Genomic DNA, 21743 nt, shown 5'->3' on the forward strand with positions numbered 1-21743 from the left:
ATAAAGACACAAAGAGCATCACTCACCTCTCTGCCACTTTGGACATTTTCAGTCGATGCCTGTCTAATTGCAATTGCCAAAAGGTGATCTGAAACCAGAGCAGGGAATAATTAGTATCAGTCTTTTAAACTGCAGGCTTATTTTCTTACAGCATGTTTTATTAATTCAGTTCAAATGTACTGTTTAAACTCTGTGCTGTTATAAGGGTACATGATGTAATTTATGACAGCGCAAAAGATGTGATTTGCATAGTCAAATTGCTTCCATTGTGGTTGTATGCAGGGACAAAGTGAGGCCCTAATTATACTTCAGTATGAGGCCACCCCTGCACTGCAACGCTGTACATCCATATCCTTGATCACATTTATCATACAAACAGCGCCTGATGAGCAGAGAGAGAGGGAAGGAAAAAAAGATGGATGCTAAAAGCAAAACCCCCCTCTTGTAGATGAGGCCCTACACACTGAGCGTGATCTGCGTATAGGAAGCAGCCGGCCTGATTGTCTAACAAAACTAGTTTTGATTGTATCAGAATTTTGTATACAATCACATTAAATATAGTACAAATCACCATGATGCACTAGCATATTTAAGGATGTATTAGCCAATCTTAAAAAAATCCAGAGTCAACTTCATCTGAGATCAAGACTGGACAATATAAATACGTGGTTATAAGACCAGAATGAGACCTAGTATTAACTTCAGGTAGTCAAAGAAGCTATTTTCTAAAACAGCTCTAAATTAGAAAGAATTAAAACAGAAATACTGAAAAAAGTGGACTTTTCTTATGTTAAATCTCAACATTTCTCCATGTGTGTTGGCAGTTTTTTCTCAGCAATTTTCTTTTTTTTTTTTGACAGATTTTTTTGTGTGATTTCCCTTCCCCATATTTTCAGGGTTCTTTTTTCATCTTAACATGTTTTTAAAGAATAAATATGACTTTAAAGGGGTATTTTTAGTATTTTTTAAGTGTGGTTGTATAGGTACTTAGCAATGGTAGTGGCATTAGTGATTTCAGTGAGCTAAGAAGAAGTGTTGTAACGAAGTCTCACTCATGATGGTAGCTCTCATGGACATGAGCTCATAGTTCCCACACCTTACCAGCAGGTAAGTCTGTAAGTCCTGTTAACCAGTCTCCACTAAAGTCTCTTCCCTCTAAAAAAGTATCCCCTTGACTCCCCAGTGAACAGCACGGCATCGTCACTTGAGTCAAAATCACAAATTTTAGTGTTTTACTTTAATCTTAGTTACTTGTTGATTCTTCTGATGAAGCCTGCAGACCCAAACAGCTGTTCAGATATGCTGAGGCAGAAGAGCAGGCAGCTGGTAGCCTAAGCTCTCATTGCAAAATAGTGCAAAATGCAGAGGCTTTCTGGGTGCAAAATAAAATGCTTCAAAAAAGTTTTAATATAACGTACAATTGACCCGATATGTTTTTAAGCTAGTTTTACTGAAACTCGCTTAATTATATGGAGAAACTACACCTGTCTGCTATGCTGTATAGCCTAGCTTTCCAAAAATGTCATATATAAAGGAGCAACGCCCTGTGAAATCACCTGAGGTTCATCGCACTATTAATGCTACAGAAATATACCTTTAACACTATAGTGGGAACTTTCAGTTTGTGTCATGTTTGGCACCCCCTGTGTACAAACCAGTAACCCTAATGTCTTTGCTGATCTTGTCTTGTAAATGTGTTAGTGGTCTTTTCAAAACACAAATTGCTATCTTGTTGTTTTTATCAGTCAAATGTTTCACTTATTGGGATGTTTTTTTAACCTTGCAAAGCAGATGGATACGCCCATTTCCTTGTTTTTCACTGGGGGATCCATCTTGCAAAGCTACCATCTGAACCCTTTGGACCCAGTTAGAAAGTGACAGGACCAATCAGCACCGAGGGGCAGTACTTTCTGGCACAGTGGAGTCATGACGTAAACAAACAGCAACAACAGGCCGGTGCAGTTATGGCGGAAGAGCTTAGTGTGGATGCTGTTAAGGCGCCAGTTTTATCAGAACTTGATGGCATTTCTTCATTAAAAGAACAAAGAACAGCAGTGAGTTGTTTTCTTTTCAAAAACGACAAAAGTCATGTACTGACATGTCTATAGTCGCCAAGTTCGAGCACGCGCAGCTTGATAGCTGCTACGTCACGTGTTTTGTTGCTCTGATTGGCCCGTAAAGATGTGATAGATAGAACTTTCATCCAATCACACTCCGAGTTTTTTTCAAAGCCTCTGCCCTTTCCCAAATGCTTAGTATTGAAGTAGTCATGTGTTTCACACACCCATCTGGCGTGTCAGGTTAGATTTCTTTGGTATGAATGTTTTCAAAGGCCTTCTCTTCCACATGCGCCTCTGACATCCACCCTGTGGCAGCAGCTGCAGTCATAAGAAATTCCAGTAATGATGTTAACGATCTTGTAGCTGATTTTCTCTTTTGCTTTTCTGGGTTGTAAAGAAGAATCAGTATAAATGTCAGTCTGTTAATAATCAGTTAAAATCTCCTCACAGGAGTTTTTATGTATGAATTTAAATCACTGTCTATTTCTTTAATTTTAAACATTTTACTTTATCTTGGTGTAGTTTTATTCTGTTCAGTATGCAGTTTTAGAAACCTTAAAGTACACTTATTTTATACATGTTGCCTATGTTTAGAATTTTGTAACGTAAGAGAAGCATTAAGAAATTCCTGTCTTTAACTGTGGAGTGCCACCTGGAGTTCTGACCTGTTCCTGCAGTTCTTCTTCTGTAGGCTGCTTGGCCTCTGGAGCGGGGGTGTGGGTCGGGCTGTGGGTGCGGATATCATTCTGCAGCCCATAGACAGACTGAGACAACAAAAACATACATATAAAATCAACAAGAGCGGCATCACAGCTGCTGACAGGCACAGCATGGAATGATCAGCCTGTCAGTTCACGTTAGTGTTACAGAGTTATCACCTGTGACCTGGAGAGAAATGTGGCATGGCAGGATGTTTCTTACCTTTCTGGTTTTGTGAGGGTTTTTCATTCTAGATGACTTCTTTATGTCGACTTCTGTTGTGTTCACGCATCCTGGCTGTGAGACAAAAAAAAAAAAATCAGAAAATCACAAGTTAATTCAGCTTCAATTAAATTGTCATGACTTAACCTGTTTATATTTTGCCCCCCAGCATAACGGTAGAATCAGTGCAGGTGCAATTTCCCACAGTTATATAAGTTTCAGTTAATCAAATCCAATATGCCTGGGAGGAGTGTGAAGTGATTCAGAGAAGTCTCCGAGACAATGTGTCAGATGCTGCTTAATTAAACACGGAATGTGCCAATTTTAGCAAAACAAGCAAACCGGCGGGAAATCAGAGTCTTGGTGTGCAAATTCAGGCTGATTGGACAAGTGGTCTAATCTGGGGTCTCTTCCAGGAGAACAAAGCTAAGTAGCTTGACGGCATCACTGTGAAATTTGAATTAATATTGATTATGTTGCTCCAAGGACGCATAAATTGAACTTATTTTCCAATTACGCATGGAGCAGGGGCTTTCAGAGAATTGCAGCAGAGAAGACCCTTTAACCTCAGTGGGAAAATAAATGCTAATGTTAGGCAAGTGTGTATGAACAAGGTAAAGAGCAGCAGTGAAGCTGATGTGTTGTGACAGTTATTGACGTAGCATTTTACATGTGTGGCAGAGGAATACACAACAGGGGATTAACAAGGCTTTTACTTACTTTTACCAATCAGACATCACAGGAAACCATGAAAATATAAGGCTGATTTTAAATATTACCTATGAAGAATATGGTTTCCTTGTTGCACAGCTTGTTGTATCAATACTACATGCCTGAAATACATAGAGCTTAAATGACTTACAATGACTGCAGACTGTTGAAACTCTAGTTTCTGTGTGTGTGGTTAGAGTGAGCTCATTTTTCCCATCTTATTCACTTTTGCAAGGACAATTAAGATGTTGTTGATAATGTCAGCAATGATATCAGCGACAGCAAAGGTGAAGAGGAAGACAACATCAGTAATTTCACTCACCACTGGTCTGTGCACGTCCCAGAATGCTCTTTCCTGACTGTCGAGAATTTTCCTCTCAATTTTGTCTCTTTTCTTGTCAACTCTGGAAGCAAAACACACACTCAGAACTATATTTACTGAGCATTTCAGCTTGTTCCAATATTTTTGACCAATTTACTCATTCACATAAAACCTACAGTTTTCCATAAAAGTGCTGCTGTTATTGTAGTAGACAAATATATTTAAAGTTCCTGTAAGAAACTTTTGATTTGTGTCAACTTTGTTGCCCCCCATGAACAGAGCTGTATCCTAAGTCTCTTTGCTGAATTTGCAGAGTACAGTGCCTATAAAAAGTATTCACCCCCTTAGATGTTTTTCACTTTTATTACTTTTCAATCAATCATGGTCAATATAAGTTGGCTATTAGAATATTTAAAAAATTCATAGTAAATACATATTTCTACGAAGTAATTTCAATTAAATAAAAAATTATAATAAAATAAATGACTGACTAGGTGTTCACCCCCTTCATGACAGTATTTTGTAAATTCACCTTTGGCTGCAATCACAGCACTGAGTCAATGTGGATCCTAACCCACAGTTCTCTTGCAGACTGTATTAGACTATATTTGCATTCATTTTACCCTCTGCCTTTACAAGCCTTCCAGGTACAGCTACCCAGAAGTATCCCCACAACATGATGTTGCCATCATCATACTTCACAGTGGAGATGATGTGTTTGTGGTGGTGTTATGTGTTTGGTGTCCACCAAACATAGTGTCTTTTCTGATGGCCAAAAAGCACCATTTTTGTCTCTTCAGACCAAAGAACTTCCTCCAACTTGACCATGGAGTCTCCCACATGTCTTTTGGTGAACACTAGTTGAGACTTAATAAGTTTCCTTCAACAGTGGCTTCCTCTTTGCCACGCTCCCATAAAGCTTTGACTGGTGAACAACCCGGGCAACAGTTGTTGTAAGCTTGTAACTCCTTCAACACAGTCAGAGGTGTCATCTCCTTCGTCTCCTTCTTGCAAGGTTACTTAGTTTGTGAGGATGGTTTGATCTAGGCAGATTCACATGTGCCATATTCTTTCCAGTTATTGGTGATTCTTTTAACTGAACTCTGGGGGATGTTCAGTGCCTTGGATTTTTTTTTTTTTTTTTTTTTTTTGTGTCCATCCCCTGACTTATGATTTTTAATAACCTTTTATCTCAGTTGCTTGCAGTGTTCTTTTACCATCATGGTGTAATGGTAGCCAGAAATACTGACTAACCAGTGACTAGACCTTCAAGACACAGGTGTCTTTATACAACAATCACTTGAGACACATTCACTGCACTGAGGTGATCACCATTTCACTAATTGTGTGACTACAAGCACCAGTTGGCCGGACTCATGTTGAATTAGGTCAGTTACTTTAAAGGGGGTGGATATTTTGGTTAATAGATACTACTTTGTACGAATCTGTTTTCACTTTGGCATTTAACAAGTTTTTTCCTATTATGTCAAAAAAAAAAAGGCCAAATTATATTGAACATGACTGATTTATAAAATAAAAGGATAAAACATCTAAGCAGTTGAATACTTTTTAAAGGCACTGTATATGTGTATGTAGTGTTTTATGATATAAAATCTAATGTTATTTTTTAGTCAACTATATCACCACAGGTGTGGTTTCAGGAACTGAGCATTATTATGAAGAAATAGTCAATCTTCTTGATGATGGTTTCATTGCTTTTTGGAAGCAATATTTATTGCACTTCAGTTCATAAACAGTGAAAAACACCTCACAGGAGCTTTTAATATATCATAACAAAGGCTAAGAAGGACCTCATTTTTGGTTTAATGCATATGTGGTTCTTTATCTTCAAGCCTAGATCAGACAGAAGAGTACAGGCTCTCCCAATCCTATGTCCCAGGACCCTTCCGACTGTTTCAAAGGTGAGAACTGAGTTGGGGAAAATGGGTTTAACTTTGTTGTTCCTTTACAAAGGGAAAATATTTAAAAAGATAAAGAATAGATCATGTTTGATGCTGATTTTTTATGAAAAATCTGGCTGAGGATGTTCTGCCTGATGTATTTATGATCATGTTTAAATATTAACTGGTTTTACTTGCCACTGTTGTAGCATTAAGGTCTGCACACTGAGACTGCTCACTCAAACCTTGCACATTGAGTCTCATGCATTTTATTTGTTTAAACTACAAAAAAATAATAGAATGTGGCAAATTGTTTTGTACCACAAAGAGTAAAAAAAGAGTGATGATGATTCTTTAGCCCTTTGACTCCTAAAAAACACCCTGGGTCCAGCCATTCTGAGAGAGATCTTCATACGGCACCAGCTCATGGAACACAGCCCTGTGCCAAGTTGGAGAGATGGACTTTTAAATTCAGTGTCTGTAACATGGCTGTGAGTGGATATTATCAATTAGGTTCTATGGTTGATATCCACACAGTTCACTGGAAAATCACGGTGGTTATGATGAGGTTTCAGTGCAAGGGTGAGTGAGCCAGCAAGAAAGTAGTAGCAGCTTCTGTTCTGAATCATCAACCACCCGTTTAGATGACAGACTCATGCCAAAAAATGCAACAAAAAAAATCGAACCTGTTCCCAGAAAAATAATGAAAGTTCTGGCATCAGTTTGCAAACATGATAAGAGCAATATAAGATTGTTTTTCTTTCTTAGCATGTGAAAATTTTGGACTCAAAAACAGACCCAGTGTTAAAAGGCCTTTAGACTTGTTTTTTCTTAACCATCTTCAACAGGGGTGTCAAACCCACGGCTCAAGAGCCAAATCCGGCCCTTGGTACAGTTATACCTGTCCTGTGACATCATATGGCATTTTCATTATAACTGGCCCCCCATTATGAGGTCTGCAGATTTCCTCCAGTATGAAAATGTAAACTCAACCTTAATGATTTAAAACATCCTCATTAAGTCATAAAAAACTGATAAAGTCAAGAGTAGAAATAACAACATAAATAGTCAGGAATTTAAAAATAAATTAATTTGTGTTTTCATTTAATATTTTATATATTGCATCTCACAATTAGAACTTAAATGTATGATCTTGTATTTTTATTTCATGTTTAGACCTTACACTCCATAATTTTGACTTTTTATCTAATATTTGACCATTTGCATACATAATTTTTGATTAGATTTTTAACCTTTTATTCATGGTTTTGAGTTTTATCTCATGTTTGGTTCTTGTTAATTCCTAAAGCAGAGATAAAATCCCATATTTTGAGCTGTTGGACTCACAGTTAAAAATGTAAACTCATATTTTGACCTTTTAAATAAATTAGTTTTAATTTTATCTCATAACTTGACATTTAAAACTCATTATTTCAATTTTCTTTTCATACGTTGACATTTCAAATTCATGGTTTTAAATTTTAACTCACATTTTGACCTTATAAATTCATTATTTTGAATTTGATCTCATAGTTTGACTTTTTAAATCCATGATTTTTAATTTTATGTCATATTTTGACCTTTAAAACTCATGATACTCATGAAATTTTAACCATATATATTTGCCTTCTAAAAACATTATTTATACTTTTAACTTTGTGTTTTGACCTTTAAAACTAATGGTTTTAAATTTTAACTCATATTTTGACCTTTTAACTTCATGATTTTAAATTTTATTTAATATTGGTTTCAAGATTACACATGGTTTCAAGATTCCTACTTATTTATCTAATTTTCTTTGGATAACAAAGCCAGTTTTCCCAAGATAATGACAAATTTCAATGCTGTTTTGGGAAAATGGAGTAAAATAAGATGTTTGCATGCAAGTCCTTCTGTAATTATGGGTTTTTGTAAACACGTTTGTTTTGTTTTCAGGATTCAGCGACATTGTGATCCATTTTGGGTTCAAACTGCAACATTTTCAATCAAATACAACTCTTTCCACATTATTATCCAAATTACATTATTCTCTTATTTTCCTAAATATTAATGCAAATGACAGAATATTTTCCAAGTCATCAGCTGTTTTATGTTTTTGAACAAACTTCATAATAATAACCATTATTTTTTTTATATAAAAACCTCAAAATGCACTGTTCCACATTTTTATGCAAAACAGAGTTTTTAAAGATTTTATAGGTTGTAATGAACTGAAAATGGTCATTCAATGAATTTGCAGCATTAGGAGGTCATATATCCTGAAATCAAAAGCAGGCAAAGTTACATGTTAATATAGTAGACATTTGTGGCTGATTCAGAGCACAGATGGGTTCATATAGATAAAGTCATAATGAGGAAGGTTTCTGACGGACAAATACATGGGATTAAGAGAGCAGCTGCTAAAATGTCATTACAAAGCAGCAAACAGGTATTTGGAGCTGCTGGTGCCTCTGGAGTCCCACCAACCTCAAGGTGTAGGATCCTCCAGAGGCTTGGAGTCATGCATTAATCTACTATTAGGCCCCCCTAACCAGTGCTCACAAGCAGATATGGTTGAAGTGGGCCCAGAAATACATGAAGACTCATTTTCAAACAGTCTTGTTGACTGATGAGTGCCATGCAACCCTGGATGGTCCAGATGGAGGAGTAGTGGATGGTTGGTGGATGGCCACCATGTCCCAGCAAGGCTGCAACTTCAGCAAGGAGGTGGCGGAGTCATGTTCTGGGCCGGAATCATGGGGAGAGAGCTGGTAGGCCCCTTTAGGGTCCCTGAAGGTGTGAAAATGACCTCAGCAAAGTATACAGAGTTTCTGACTGACCACTTTCTTCCATGGTACAAAAAGAAGAACGGTGCCCTCTGTAGCAAAATTATCTTCATGCATGAAAATGCACCATCTCATGCTGCAAAGAATACCTCTGTGTCATTGGCTGCTATGGGCATAAAAGGAGAGGAACTCATGGTGTGGACCTCTCCTCCCCTGACCTCAACCCTGTTGAGAACCTTTGGAGCATCCTCAAGCTAAAGATCTATGAGGGTGGGAGGCAGTTCACATCAAAACAGCAGCTCTGGGAGGATATTCTGACATCCTGCAAAGAAATTCAAGCAGAAACACACCAAAAACTTGCAAGTTCAATGGATGCAAGAATTATGAAGGTGATATCAAAGAAAGGCTTCTATGTTAACATGTAACTTGGCCTGTTAAGATTTTTTTGATTGAAATAGCTTTGATTTTCGCAAATATGACCTCCTAATTCTGCAAATTCAATGAATGACCATTTTCAGTTCATTACAACCTATAAAATCTTTAAAACTGTGTTTTGCATAATAATGTGGAACAGTTCATCGTGAGGTTTTTATTTTTTTAAAAATAATGGTTATCATTATGAGGTTTGTTCAAAAACATTTGAATTATGCTCTAATGGCTGATGACTTGAAAAATTTCTGACTGTCATTTGCATTAATATTTAGGAAAATAAGAGAACAGTGTCATATGCATAATAATGTGGAAAGCGGTGTATATTCGAGTGGTTGGTAATTTTTGTATATTTGCGTTATGATTTCCATGATGATGGCGGTGGGTCCTGATGCCTGACCAAGAGACCGAGAATTACTGCTCTAGAAAATCAGATTCCTAACATCAAAGAGCTTTTCCTGGTAAGATAAAGGTTAAATTAAAAAAAGATTAAGGAACTTACTTTGCTTGTGCTTCTGCTTGCATAAAAATAAACTCCCACTTCCTGGCAAAAGCTCTCTGTAGCCTCGCTAAGCTCTCCTGTGAGGAATACAAATAAAAAAAAGGTTAAAAAAAGTCTTTAAGGTATTTGGGATAATCATTTTAACTTTAAATCTTGATTATCTGTAATTATCACTGCTTGAGTGAAACTGACAGAGTGATTCATTTGATAGTTTTGGCGGCAGGAAAAGTTACAAATGATGTCATGACAGAGTAACAAATGTTCTCGGTTTTAGTTAGAACAAAAAGGCAACAGATGAGGCTTGAGAGCAGCGCAGGAACAGAATAGATCTTTGACAAGAGCAGCACTGACACTAAAATACTTCTTCCACTTACCGCTTCATAGTCTGCCAGCTCCAGACGTGCTTTATTTTGCATTGTTCTTTTGCAGAGGTAAACAGCTAAAAAGAGAGAGAGAGAGAGAGAGAGAGAGAGAGAGGGTAGGGAGGTTGGTAATAAAAAGAAAACAGGATTTCAGCTTGGTTTTAACAGCCTTAGGTGGCCCTGCATTCACTCATTTAATCCTCTCAACTGCACATTTAAACTGGCCTGCAAATTACAAAGGTCGTTGACTGTGCATGGTGTCTGAGTGTCTGTTACAGTGTGTTTGTGTGAGCTTGACTTTTGATGTCTTCCTCTACTATCATCATCCCTTTATCCCTTTGTAAACTGACCATTATGTGGAAGCTTCATTACGCCATTAGGCTGTTTTCATTACTGGGCATCGTTCACGTGAATCAGTCGCTACATCTGAGATACTTTCACTTCCTCTAACGCTGGCGGGATTATTCCCACAGCGAGCATTATTCTGTTTCCTCTCCAGCAACAAATGAAAGACCTGCAAGGCAGCGGCTATTCAAGCAGATCGTTTTTAGCATTATGAAATGTTTATCTCTGCTGCGCTCCTCTGTTCAAAATGAAAAACTCATCCCGGCATCACTATTAAATCTAGAAGGAAAAAAAATGTGCACGGTTACAAACACATCCTGGTTTTCCTTCAGTGCTTTCAATCTGTATCAGCTAACAGAGGAGGAAAAATGCTACGTTTTTTTTTTAAGTAGAGGCACAGCTCTGTAAAAAAAGACCCTGGACAAAGGAGAAGCGCTATTTAAACTTATTTGCTTTAGTAAAAGTAATATAAAAATTTCTCACCAAAAAGTAGCCCCCCTGATATCTTTGATAATAACATTTTTGCAAAATTTCAGTCCAGGTCCAGGAGGCTCCACAGCTCTGAGACTGCCTTACTTAAGGTAACCTTTAAATGGCTGCTGACAAAGGTATGTGCTCTGTCCTGGTACTTCCTGATCTGAGCGCTGCCTTCGACACAGTTAATTCTGCCAAATTGAACCCCTTTCCATCATTTTTTTTTAAAGATTTATATTTGGGAATTTCTTTGCCTTTATTTTGATAGAGCAGGACAGTGGATAGAGTTGGAAACTGGGACAAGAGCAGGGGAGAGACATGCGGTAAAGGGCCTCAGGCCAGATTTGAACCTGGGCCGTCCGTGTACATGGGGTGTGCCTCAAACCACTCTGCCACCTCCACCTCCTTTTTCATTATTTTTTCCGACAATTTTAACCAATTTTTCATTTAACACCTAACCCTTTCCACCGCTTTTTCTGCCTGTTTTTGCCATTTCTAAGATAATTCTTGACACCTAAGCCTAATGTTGTCTCCGTTGACCAATTATTGCCACTATTAACCCCTTTTTACCACTTTATTCACCCAATTTTCCCCACTTTAACCACATTTCACAATCAGATACACCCATTTTGCTAGTTCAACCAATTTCTCCCACTATCTGCCTATTTTTCTTTCTCACTTAACCTTTTTTTGCCAGTTTATATCAACTTTTCATCCTATTCACCAAATTTCCACCCATTTTTGCCCATTTCAACCACTTTTTAGCTCCCTTTTACCTCTATTTATGCCCATTTTTAGCCCATTTTTACCATTTGTATCTAATTTTTGGCACTTCTAAACCATGTATGCTACTTTTAAATTCCAATTTCACCATTTTTTTACACCATTTTTTGCCATTATTAACCCATTTAAGCTACACTATATTGCCAAAAATATTCACTCACCCATCCAAATAATTGAAATCAGGTGTTCCAATCACTTCCATGGCCACAGGTGTATAAAGTCAAGCACCTAGATATGAAGACTGTTTCTACAAACATTTGTGAAAGAATGGGTCGCTCTCAGGAGCTCGGTGAATTCCAGTGTGGTACTGTGATAGGATGTCACCTGTGCAAAAAGTCCAGTCGTGAAATTTCCTCACTCCTAAATATTCCACAGTCAACAAACTTCATGTGGCCTTCAGATTAGCTAAAGAACAGTGCGTAGAGAGCTTCATGGAATGGGTTTCCATGGCTGAGCAGCTGCATCCAAGCCATACATCACCAAGTGCAATGCAAAGTGTCAGATTCAGTGGTAGAAAGCACGCCGCCACTGGACTCTTGAGCAGTGGAGATGCGTTCTCTGGAGTGATGAATTGCATTTCTACATCTGGCAATCTGATGGACGAGTCTGAGTTTGGCAGTTGCCAGGAGAATGGTACTTGTCTGACTGCATTGTGCAAAGTGTAAAGTTTGGTGGAGGGGGGATTATGGTGTGGGGTTGTTTTTCAGGAGCTGGGCTTGGCCCCTTAGTTCCAGTGAAAGGAACTCTGAATGCTTCAGCATACCAAGAGATTTTGGACAATTCCATTCTCCCAACTTTGTGGGAACAGTTTGGGGATGGCCCCTTCCTGTTCCAACATGACTGTGCACCAGTGCACAAAGCAAGGTCCATAGAGACATGGATGAGAGAGTTTGGTGTGGATGAACTTGACTGGCCTGCACAGAGTCCTGACCTCAACCCGATAAAACACCTTTGGGATGAATTAGAGCAGAGACTGAGAGCCAGGCCTTCTCATCCAACATCAGTGTGTGACCTCACAAATGCGCTTCTGGAAGAATGGTCAAAAATTCCCATAAACATACTCCTAAACCTTGTGGAAAACCTTCCCAGAGGAGTTGAAGCTGTTATAGCTGCAAAGGGTGGACCGACGTCATATTAAACCCTATGGATTAAGAATGGGATGTCATTTAAGTTCATACGGAAGTCAAGGTGAGCGAATACTTTTGGTAATATAGTATGTAACAGTTGTGATCAGAAAATTCTCCCCTTTATCCCCCGTTTATGTGTTCAAACACCTTCAGCAGGGGTCCCCGGTCTCTGGCACCTTTATTTTGGGGGTCGCGGGCTGAAAAGGTTGAGAACCCACGAATTAAGTGACCTGCCTGTTTTTTGTTTATAACTTTGTTTTATCATTTCTGTCCTTGTAAATCATTTTGTAACTTTGGTTTTGAAAAGTGTAAATAATGGTCATTATATGTGTTTGTACTTTGTGTTTCTATGCAGCACTAACTAAATCTGCCATCATGCTCAGGAAAGTATTTAATTTTAATCATTAAACCTCAAATTAAACCAGGAGAAGCATTATGAGCAAACTTTGATAGGAAAACCATTCTGTCTGAAATACTGAAATCTTACTCTTATCCAGGTCCACACATATCATCCTGTCAGTAAATAAAACCATAATATTTTCAGTTACATTTCCCCCTTTTGTTGGTTTTGTATTCAATGTCACTTTCATCATTTTGTCATGTTCAGTCTGGCGTGTGCACAATACACTGAAGGATGCACTAAGGACATTTTTCTTTGTGCTATTGTCCCATCCTTTCACTTTATTTATTTATTTATTTATTTATTTTTTTTGTCCCATCCTTTCAAGTGGAAATCAATCTAGATATTGGTGGGTTTCACTCAAATTAAAGTTTATTGATTCCTCTAATGGAGCTTGAAGTAAGGTTAGCTGAAATGCAGTCATTTAAGCAAACATAGCTCCACGTTAGAAGACAGTGGACATATCTGTGGTAAACTATCAGGGGAAAAGGTGCAAATATTCAAAAAATATATTCACTCCAGTAAATTACAGATATATAGAAACTCAACTCAAGAGTAGTAACAGTATGCGTATACACTTACGTCATGTGTAAGACAGTTGAATTACATTGAAAATCCACATTTATAAAGTTGGAGTTAATGAGTGCAATGTTAGTGAAACCCCACTATGCTGAGACTGTTGCTAGCATCTGAAAAAACTGGATTAATGTTACCCAGATGTTGCTAGTATTAGTTGTGTTTTATCTTTTTGTTAAAACCAGAAGCTGTAATATATCTACTGGACAAATAGTTTCAATGAACTCCACAAACATCATTAGCATCTTTTGTAAATACTGCAAGGTAAATGCACACAGTAGCAGTTAGACTTAATAAGAGGACAGCTCTCTCACCATAGTCTGTGTTTTCTGGTTCCCAGCAGTTTGATGGCCAAAAGTACGGAGTCTGAAAGAGAAAAACAGATAATTAAGTAGAAGCCAAAAGAAAGAACTACAGCATTGAAAAGATACATCTAACCACATAGCTTGTGTTTGAGTCAAAGTGTGCACTGTCATACGAGGTGAGCTCGCAGTCCCGGCTCCACATCTGTCACAGTGAAACATTTTGTTGTGTAATGGACTCCGAATGAATTCTAAAGCACATAAGCTCCTTTCAGTGAGCGTGAGAGCAGACACCAGTATGTATCTTGACCCTCCCCAGGCACCATTGTATGGACTGGCCTCAGAAGAAAAGAGATTTAATGTAAGGAGCTGAGTAAAGCCTCAGGCATTGATTTACTTTGGTAAGTTGTGAGCAGTACACTTAAGGGAAATCACTAACAAATCACTTAAATTGTCAATCCTGTTACTGACATTCTGAGTTCATTTTTGTTTTTGTTTGTTTTTTTTTTTGTTTTTTTTTCACGAACATGTCAGGACTTAAGTGTGCAGAGATACAAATTTGACAAAAACACGGTGATATCAAGGTGATTTTCAAATTATTTTCATGTCCTTGAAGGATCATCAAATGTTTAATAAGCACTGTGTAGCTGATTTGAACCTGCTAAATGTGAATGTTTTGATATAAAAATAACAGCTTTTCACTGCACTTCTTGAACCCTTTTAGCCTCTCTAATGACTATTGTTGTCATAAGGCTACTATTTGGATTTTCAGTAGCTATTACAAAGTTGTTTGGCAAAAACAAACCAAATTTGGAACAAAAAAGGCCAGGGGGCTAAATCCGGCCCGTTGAACAGTTAAATCCGGCCAGCAAGATGATCTCATATTTCTGTTATAACTGGCCCATCACTATGAGGACTGCAGATTTCCTCAAGTATAAAAATGTCAACTTATCCTTGATGATTAAAGATATCCTTGTTAAGTCACAAAATCTGAAAAAGTAAGGAGTAAAAATATTTAGATAAAAAGTCAGGAATGTGGGAAAAAAATTAATTTGTGTTTTAATTTCACATTTTCAATTAGCATCTCACAGTTAGGACTAAAACTTAGGATTTTGAATTTTAATGCCATACTTTGAGCATTTCAACTCATAATTAGGACTTCTCATATAATATTTTGAGCTTTAAGATACATAATTCTAATTTTTAAGTGATATTTTTTATCTTTTTAACCAATTATTTTGTATTTTATCTCATATTTTCAACTCCAAACTTTAACTTCATAATCCCATAGTTTGTCCTTTTAGACTCACAATTTAAAATTTTGAATCTTATTTTGACTTTTAATTTCATGATTACAAATTTTATTTCATGTTTTGACCTTTATGAACTAATAAATTTACGTTTCTTAGATTGTGAGCCTTTAAACTTATCTGTTTAATGTTTTAAATGTCAAAATCGTTTATCATCAGTGCTACGTATTTTGGTTTTTTTTTCCTATTACATTATCAGTGAAACAAGTTTGACAGTTTATGGTTTAAAAAGTGATGCTGTTAGGCCCTCAAGTTAGTCCTGAATCCAGAATCCAGCCCCTGCTGTGATTGAGTTTGACACCCCTGCCTTAGAGCATTAAACCTCTAAGATTGTAGTGACAGCAAAGAGGGTATCAGTGAGGGACAAACCTTCAGTGTTAATTGAATTCAATGCATTAATTTGATTATTCCTACCTGAAACCTATAGAAAGTACCATCGTCTTTGAGAGTGAGGACGTGGTCTGAGATTGGGAAGAAGTAACCATGTGCAGCCATCAGAGTCCCTAGGTGAAGAGCCTCCACTGGAAGAGAACACAGAAAAAAGATCTGTTAAAACATGATGAACTCATGAACCTTGGTCAGTTTTCCCAAAAATAGCCTATTATCCACCAGCTACATTACTTTACTTTACTTTACCTGGTATATAAAAATAGCCTACTCATAATGCCCGCTTTAGCTATACCTGTTCAACCCTCCTTAACCCTTTATGGGGTGGGGAGCCATATATGGTCATTTCAGTCGACTTCCTTTGTGGCCTTCTCCCAATTCATTGATACAGTGGAACTAGAATGATTTTTCTCAGCCAACTGGGGGAGATCATGGAAAGTGATATCACAGAATCAAACCAACCAGCAGTGGCCCAGAATGGCTCAAACTTCCTGTTTCCCCCAGAACTTGTAAAATGCAGTTTTACATCATTTTTGGTCCCAAAAAAATGGCCCTAAAATCATAACTAATGATGCTAAGTTGATGAAACTTACACATTATAAAGGTGAATAGCAGCAATAAATGTCATGATTGGTTTTGTTGGCATAGGATTTTTAACAATTACTGAAATTTTAGCATAAAAACAGAGGCACCATACTTGGACATACACTCTTTTAGGGGTCTAAACTGTTGTCTATATTAAGACACATGGCCAGCTCATCTAGCAACCATACTAAGGGTATTTTCTTGAGAAATAACTCATTGTAATGTAGGATAATACTACTCTATAGTGTAGCTGGATGTTGCAGGTTCATAAAAAAATAAAGAATGAGTCAGTTATAAACTTTAATAATCCATAGCATTTCATAGAAGGTATTAATAGTAAAATAGGTGTGGATTTTGGTCAGTTTTATAACCCTATAATAGTTTATTATAATTATTTGGGGTTTAAAGGTCACATATTTTGCCCCTTCAAGACAAGTTTATATTGGTCTCAGAGGTCCCCAAAACACGCCTGTGAAGCTCGTTGCTGAAAAAACACTCCAGTATTGTATTTTTGCATGTCTAAAAAAATCCCACTGTTTCAGCCCTGCTACAAAAAAGCTGTTTCTGTGTCTGTAGCTTTAAATGTTCATTTTTGTTAGAAAAGAATAAAAAATGTATTTGCATAATATGTGACCTTTAAACAGGTTTTATTTTCACGCGAGCCTTATTTTTGCTTAAATTAATTAGGCATGTAATATATTTGACTTTTTTCATTTTTTGGTGGAGTTATAAGGAAAAATCAGTGGCATAAATAATGAAATACATGCTATTTCAGTCAGTTTTACAAAAGCATAACAGTTTTATAAAACTTAAATGGCATATATCAGTTTTTACTTTTATTTTGAGTCTCATCACTGCAAAAACTCAGTTACTCATTATTCATGAATGCTATAGGTTTTCTGTTGGAATTACAACAGTTAATCTTGTAATTCTATCTTGCCTCTAAAATAAGTAAGAATCTAAAGGCAACCTCACCATGTCTTGTGAAATGAAAAGTAATAACTTTTTATGTGCTATAAACACTAATTTGACTTTATATGTGTTTATTTTCTGTTATTAACATTTCAATATGTATACACTTCAAGAATTTTTTTTAAAACCATTAACAGACAATGAACCACTTTACTGGTCTTGATTTTATAATAATATATATATATATATATATAAAGTGACAAAGTAAAAAAGTATAGGGATTTCTACAAGGATATTCTAGGTCTTAAATTTTTGCCATATAAAGCAAATATCAAAATATATTAATGCAAATATCTAATCACTCCATCCTATGGTGGTAACCAATGCATTAATACATGAAGACACAACCAAGAAGATCTGCTGAAGGTCAACTGTGCATCATGATAGGGTTCAGAGCTGGTTTGAGGGACTTGTCATGTCATGGTTGTTGGTGCCATACTGGCTGGTCTGAATATTTCACAATTTATCATTATTAGAAGATTTCATCCTGTACCACTCCTGTGAGCTAGCAGGCTCGCCAAAATTGAACAAAAGTGGATTGTCTGGTCGGATGTGTCTCAATATCTGCTGCAATGTTTGAATGGTAGAGTCAGAATTTAAATTCATTGTTACCTAAATCCCTCTTCTTTCCCATTCTGATGCTCAGTTGAACTCTAGCAGATCGTGTTGACTATGTCTACATGCTTAAATACACTGGCTGCTGCCATGTTTTTGGCTAATAAGATATTTGCATTAATGAGCAGTTAAACAGGCATATCTAAGGAAGTGGCCATTGAGTGTATATTCATAAATAAAAAGTCTTAATTTAAGAGTAGGTTTAATGAAACAGGAGGATATCAGTGTTTTACAGGGCTAGGTTGACTGTTTCCAAGTTTCAGGTATTTGTGCTAAGCTAGGCTACCAACCTGATGGCTGCAGCTTAAAACAAGTACAGATGTGATAGAGCAAATAAACACATTTTCCACAATGTCAGACTTTTGTTCCACAATAGAAGGTCCTTTCTCAACAAATTTTCTAGTTGATCGTCTTTATAAAAAGCTCTTACTCTCAGATTCTCTGAATGTCCTTCAATCAATAGTTCCACACTACAGCTCCTGAGCTGGTGTGCTGCTTTTTTATCCTATAAGCTAATTAACTTTATTCACCTTTAATCCTCCTGGTATACATTCATCAGAACATGACCAGAATTAAACTAGAGCTTGAATCAGGAGTTGCTGCTCTAATAGATTCTGACGCTGCTTTGACGGAAAGGAAGGCAGCTTTCCGTCCCAACCAAACAGCACAGCAGGAGGTCTTACTGATTAGCCCTCCTTCATCCACAGAGGCGGAACTCATCAGTAAAATCACCTGGTGTTGTGCTTGGTCGGAGGGAAAACCTGCTTCCCTCCAGCACTCTGCAGCACATGGTTGAGCGTGCTTGGTTTAAAACCATCAGATAATGAAAACATGCAATCATCATCAACTGGGTCTCATCTGCCACCAGTGACTCCCTGCTGACTTCAGCCTGTAACCCTTTCATAGTGTCAAAATCTATCACTCATGTTTCTGTCAGTTTAGTTCACTTTATTCTGCATGGAAATCAAGAAATGCTTCCATAGTCAACTAGATGTTGCATGTGTGATAGACAATTAATTAGTGAGTTCAATCATTATTAAATAATGTGTTACACCACAGGTTCCCAAGGTGGGGGTCGAGATCCCAAGGGGGGTCGCAAGACACTGAAAAGGGGTCACAGGCTGCTTTCCAAAAAAATAAAACAATAAAAAAAAAAAAAAAAATCAATTTAGAATAAAATCAAAGTTATTAGGTTAGATTTATGTTTAAATGTAAGTAATGTGTATAAAAAATAACTATTAAACTCACTTAACCTGCTGTCTGTACCAAAGACTCATTTTAAAACATGTGGTGACTGGGCTTTTGAGGCCTTAGCACCAAAACTCTGGAACTCTCTGCCCATGCTGATCTGTTGTTCTGGCTCAGCCAAGTCTTTTGAAAAATAGCTAAAAACAGACATGTTCAGACAGGCTTATGGGTAATCTTATGCGGCTTGTCAATTTACTGTAAACAGCTTGTACCAGTAATTGTTCCTGGTCACTGTTTTTACTATTGCATATTTTAGGCTCTGTCCGTTTCTGCTTTTTGTGTTGTGCTTTGTTGATGTAAAGCACTCTGTGACCTCTGTCTGTGAAAAGTGCCCTATAAATAAAGTTTACTGACTTACCTATCAAGTAAAAGACCCATTTCCTTTAGACTGAATGAGTTAGATTTAGCCATAGCCTTCTTTCTGCTCTCACGCTTACTCTTATTTAGATACCTTTAGCTGTATCAGTTAAGGCTTATTCATTTAACTTTAGACTTGAAATAGTAGGCAAGTACTTGCCGAGTTTAAATTCTTAAGCTGATTAAGTTTGCTTTTACCTGGCTCACAGCGCAGCAGCTCACTACTGTAGCCTACCTAGCTGGGCTGATTCATTTTGCTTTAACCATACTTCTTAGCTACTTACTAGCTAACCTACAGAGACTTGTTTTCTTACATCAAGACGAGTCCAACAGTTGTAATTCCTGATACTGAGCCGCTGGGATATTCCCCACCACAGATAGATACGTACCTGTTTAATTTAAAAAAACAACAGAAGGGGAGAGTGGATCTCTTGACAGCCTCTTCAACCAATGCCAAGGAAATCTACCCACAGTATACACAAATATATACAGGTGGATCAAAAGTTTCAGAAAGAAACATAACTGGGGTTGCCTTTTTTCCCACAAATAATTCGTAATGCCATAAAACAGTATCAAATTATCTAGTAGTATACTCAGTAGAGATGTTGGCAATACTCTTGGCCTTGCAGTGAAAAGAATAAGGCCATATATATATTAATTTGTTCTGATGCTGTGCTTCAGTTTTTAAAACAAGAGATACTTTAAGGCCTCTCAAAATATTGCAAGTTCACTCCAGACCCCTCCAATAAGGTATGTCAGTTGGGTTTATGTGGTTTCCAGCTCATATTGGTCCGAGAAGAAATGATAAGGTTGACGGGTTGGCAAAACAAGCATTACTTAAAGACGACAAAGAATTACAAGTTACATTAAGCAAATCAATAGTTGTAATGGAAGAATCAGTCAAGTTGTAGATACCTATACAGCATATACAGAAAAGTTCAAGAGCAACAAATATTGACAGGTCAAAGAAACAAGAAGTTCTTTGTGGTCGAATTAGACTAACGTCACTCCAAGTTAAATAGTACACTGAAAATTTTTGGCAGACACCTAACAGGTTTATGTGAAAGTTGTAATGTGGAGGAGACTGTCACCCACGCAATCACTGAATGCACATCATATGACCAAAAACGACAACACATAAAGGAAGAATTAAGCACTGGTTCTGTTCTTATGATCCTGTTTTTATTTGTTTACGTGCTGTATTTAGTGGGGAAAAAAGAAAGTTTGTAAAAAGAGTTTGAGTAACATCACAAAAAGTACTTCAAGTTAAGTTTAAATTCCTGCCTATCGAAGTCATGTCAACTCAAGCAACTTGTTGAGTTGCAATGCTCATTCTGTTCACTGAGTGGCACTGTGGCGAAAAAAAAAACATGGGTCCTTGTCCTACGGTCCTGAAACTGCTGCCTGCAAGCCTGTAGATATGTACTGTCTGAGTCTGAGTCTGTCAGATAAAAACAGAAAAAAATTTGTATTAATTTGTATTAATTTACCAAGCTAGTTTAGTAGATAGGATTTGGATCTCTGATCCACACTCTGGAGCAGAATGTGGTGGTAAAGCAGCTACTACGCTGGCTGCCATGTGCCATAAAAAGCCAGAGAAGAAGTAGGCGCGTTTTCTTAGACTCAAAACAAATAACCATAAGCTGTTTCTCAGAGTCCTGCAAGTGAAGGATATATGTGTGCATCCTTGAAAATTCTCAGTGAATTTTGATGATCCTCAACATTGGAACAGTCCTCCAACGGCAGTCAGTGACGAAGTATCCTTTGAAAATGCCTTGTCTTTGAGAAACAGCATTAGTCTGGCTCGATGCTGTTGGTGTCTTGTCCATTACAAGACCTATTTTCGTTGAGGTAGCTGATTTTTAAGCCTCTTTTTTTTTGCTACTAGCTCAGCCTACCTGTCTTTAGGCTTTTCCGCTAGCTTAATTGAGCATATTGCTCTCTAGCTAGCCTTGCAGAGACCCTTTTCTTTCACTCTAGTCTCGCAGCCCAAACCTGGTCATCAAAACAATTTATTTATATTTTCTTAAACGAAGTAGTGACCTTGTCAATATCGCTTATGAAATTCAAATTTGTTCTAATTCTTTACTGTAATACTTAAGGGAAGTAAAGAGTGATTTTAACACACTTATAAGCTGGCATGAACAAGGGTTGAAATGCTTGACATGGTTTGAATGAGCAGAGTAATGGCTGCTACAACAACAGATTACTCTGTGCATGCACTAAATATTTTCTCTAACACACAAGCACTCATATCCAGCTGGTGTGAGTGTGTGAGAGATAAATATA

At 37.2% G+C, this 21743-nt stretch overlaps 1 protein-coding gene across 2 annotated transcripts in view; it reads right to left on the minus strand.

Moving 5' to 3' along the window:
* Positions 1-21743, minus strand: part of rgs7a (regulator of G protein signaling 7a) — a 118680-nt gene that overhangs the window by 15341 nt on the left and 81596 nt on the right. For both annotated transcript variants that reach the window (XM_041789539.1, XM_041789538.1), the window contains exons 5-12: positions 15705-15811; positions 13993-14044; positions 9986-10050; positions 9612-9688; positions 4015-4096; positions 2982-3056; positions 2726-2824; positions 27-88 (exon numbers count right to left, since the gene is read on the minus strand). In XM_041789539.1, coding sequence (XP_041645473.1) covers positions 27-88; positions 2726-2824; positions 2982-3056; positions 4015-4096; positions 9612-9688; positions 9986-10050; positions 13993-14044; positions 15705-15811 — 619 coding nt within the window. The remainder of the gene's footprint in view (positions 1-26; positions 89-2725; positions 2825-2981; positions 3057-4014; positions 4097-9611; positions 9689-9985; positions 10051-13992; positions 14045-15704; positions 15812-21743) is intronic.

This window comes from Cheilinus undulatus, linkage group 6 (genome assembly GCF_018320785.1).
Source record: "Cheilinus undulatus linkage group 6, ASM1832078v1, whole genome shotgun sequence".
Taxonomy (NCBI): Eukaryota; Metazoa; Chordata; class Actinopteri; order Labriformes; family Labridae; genus Cheilinus; species Cheilinus undulatus.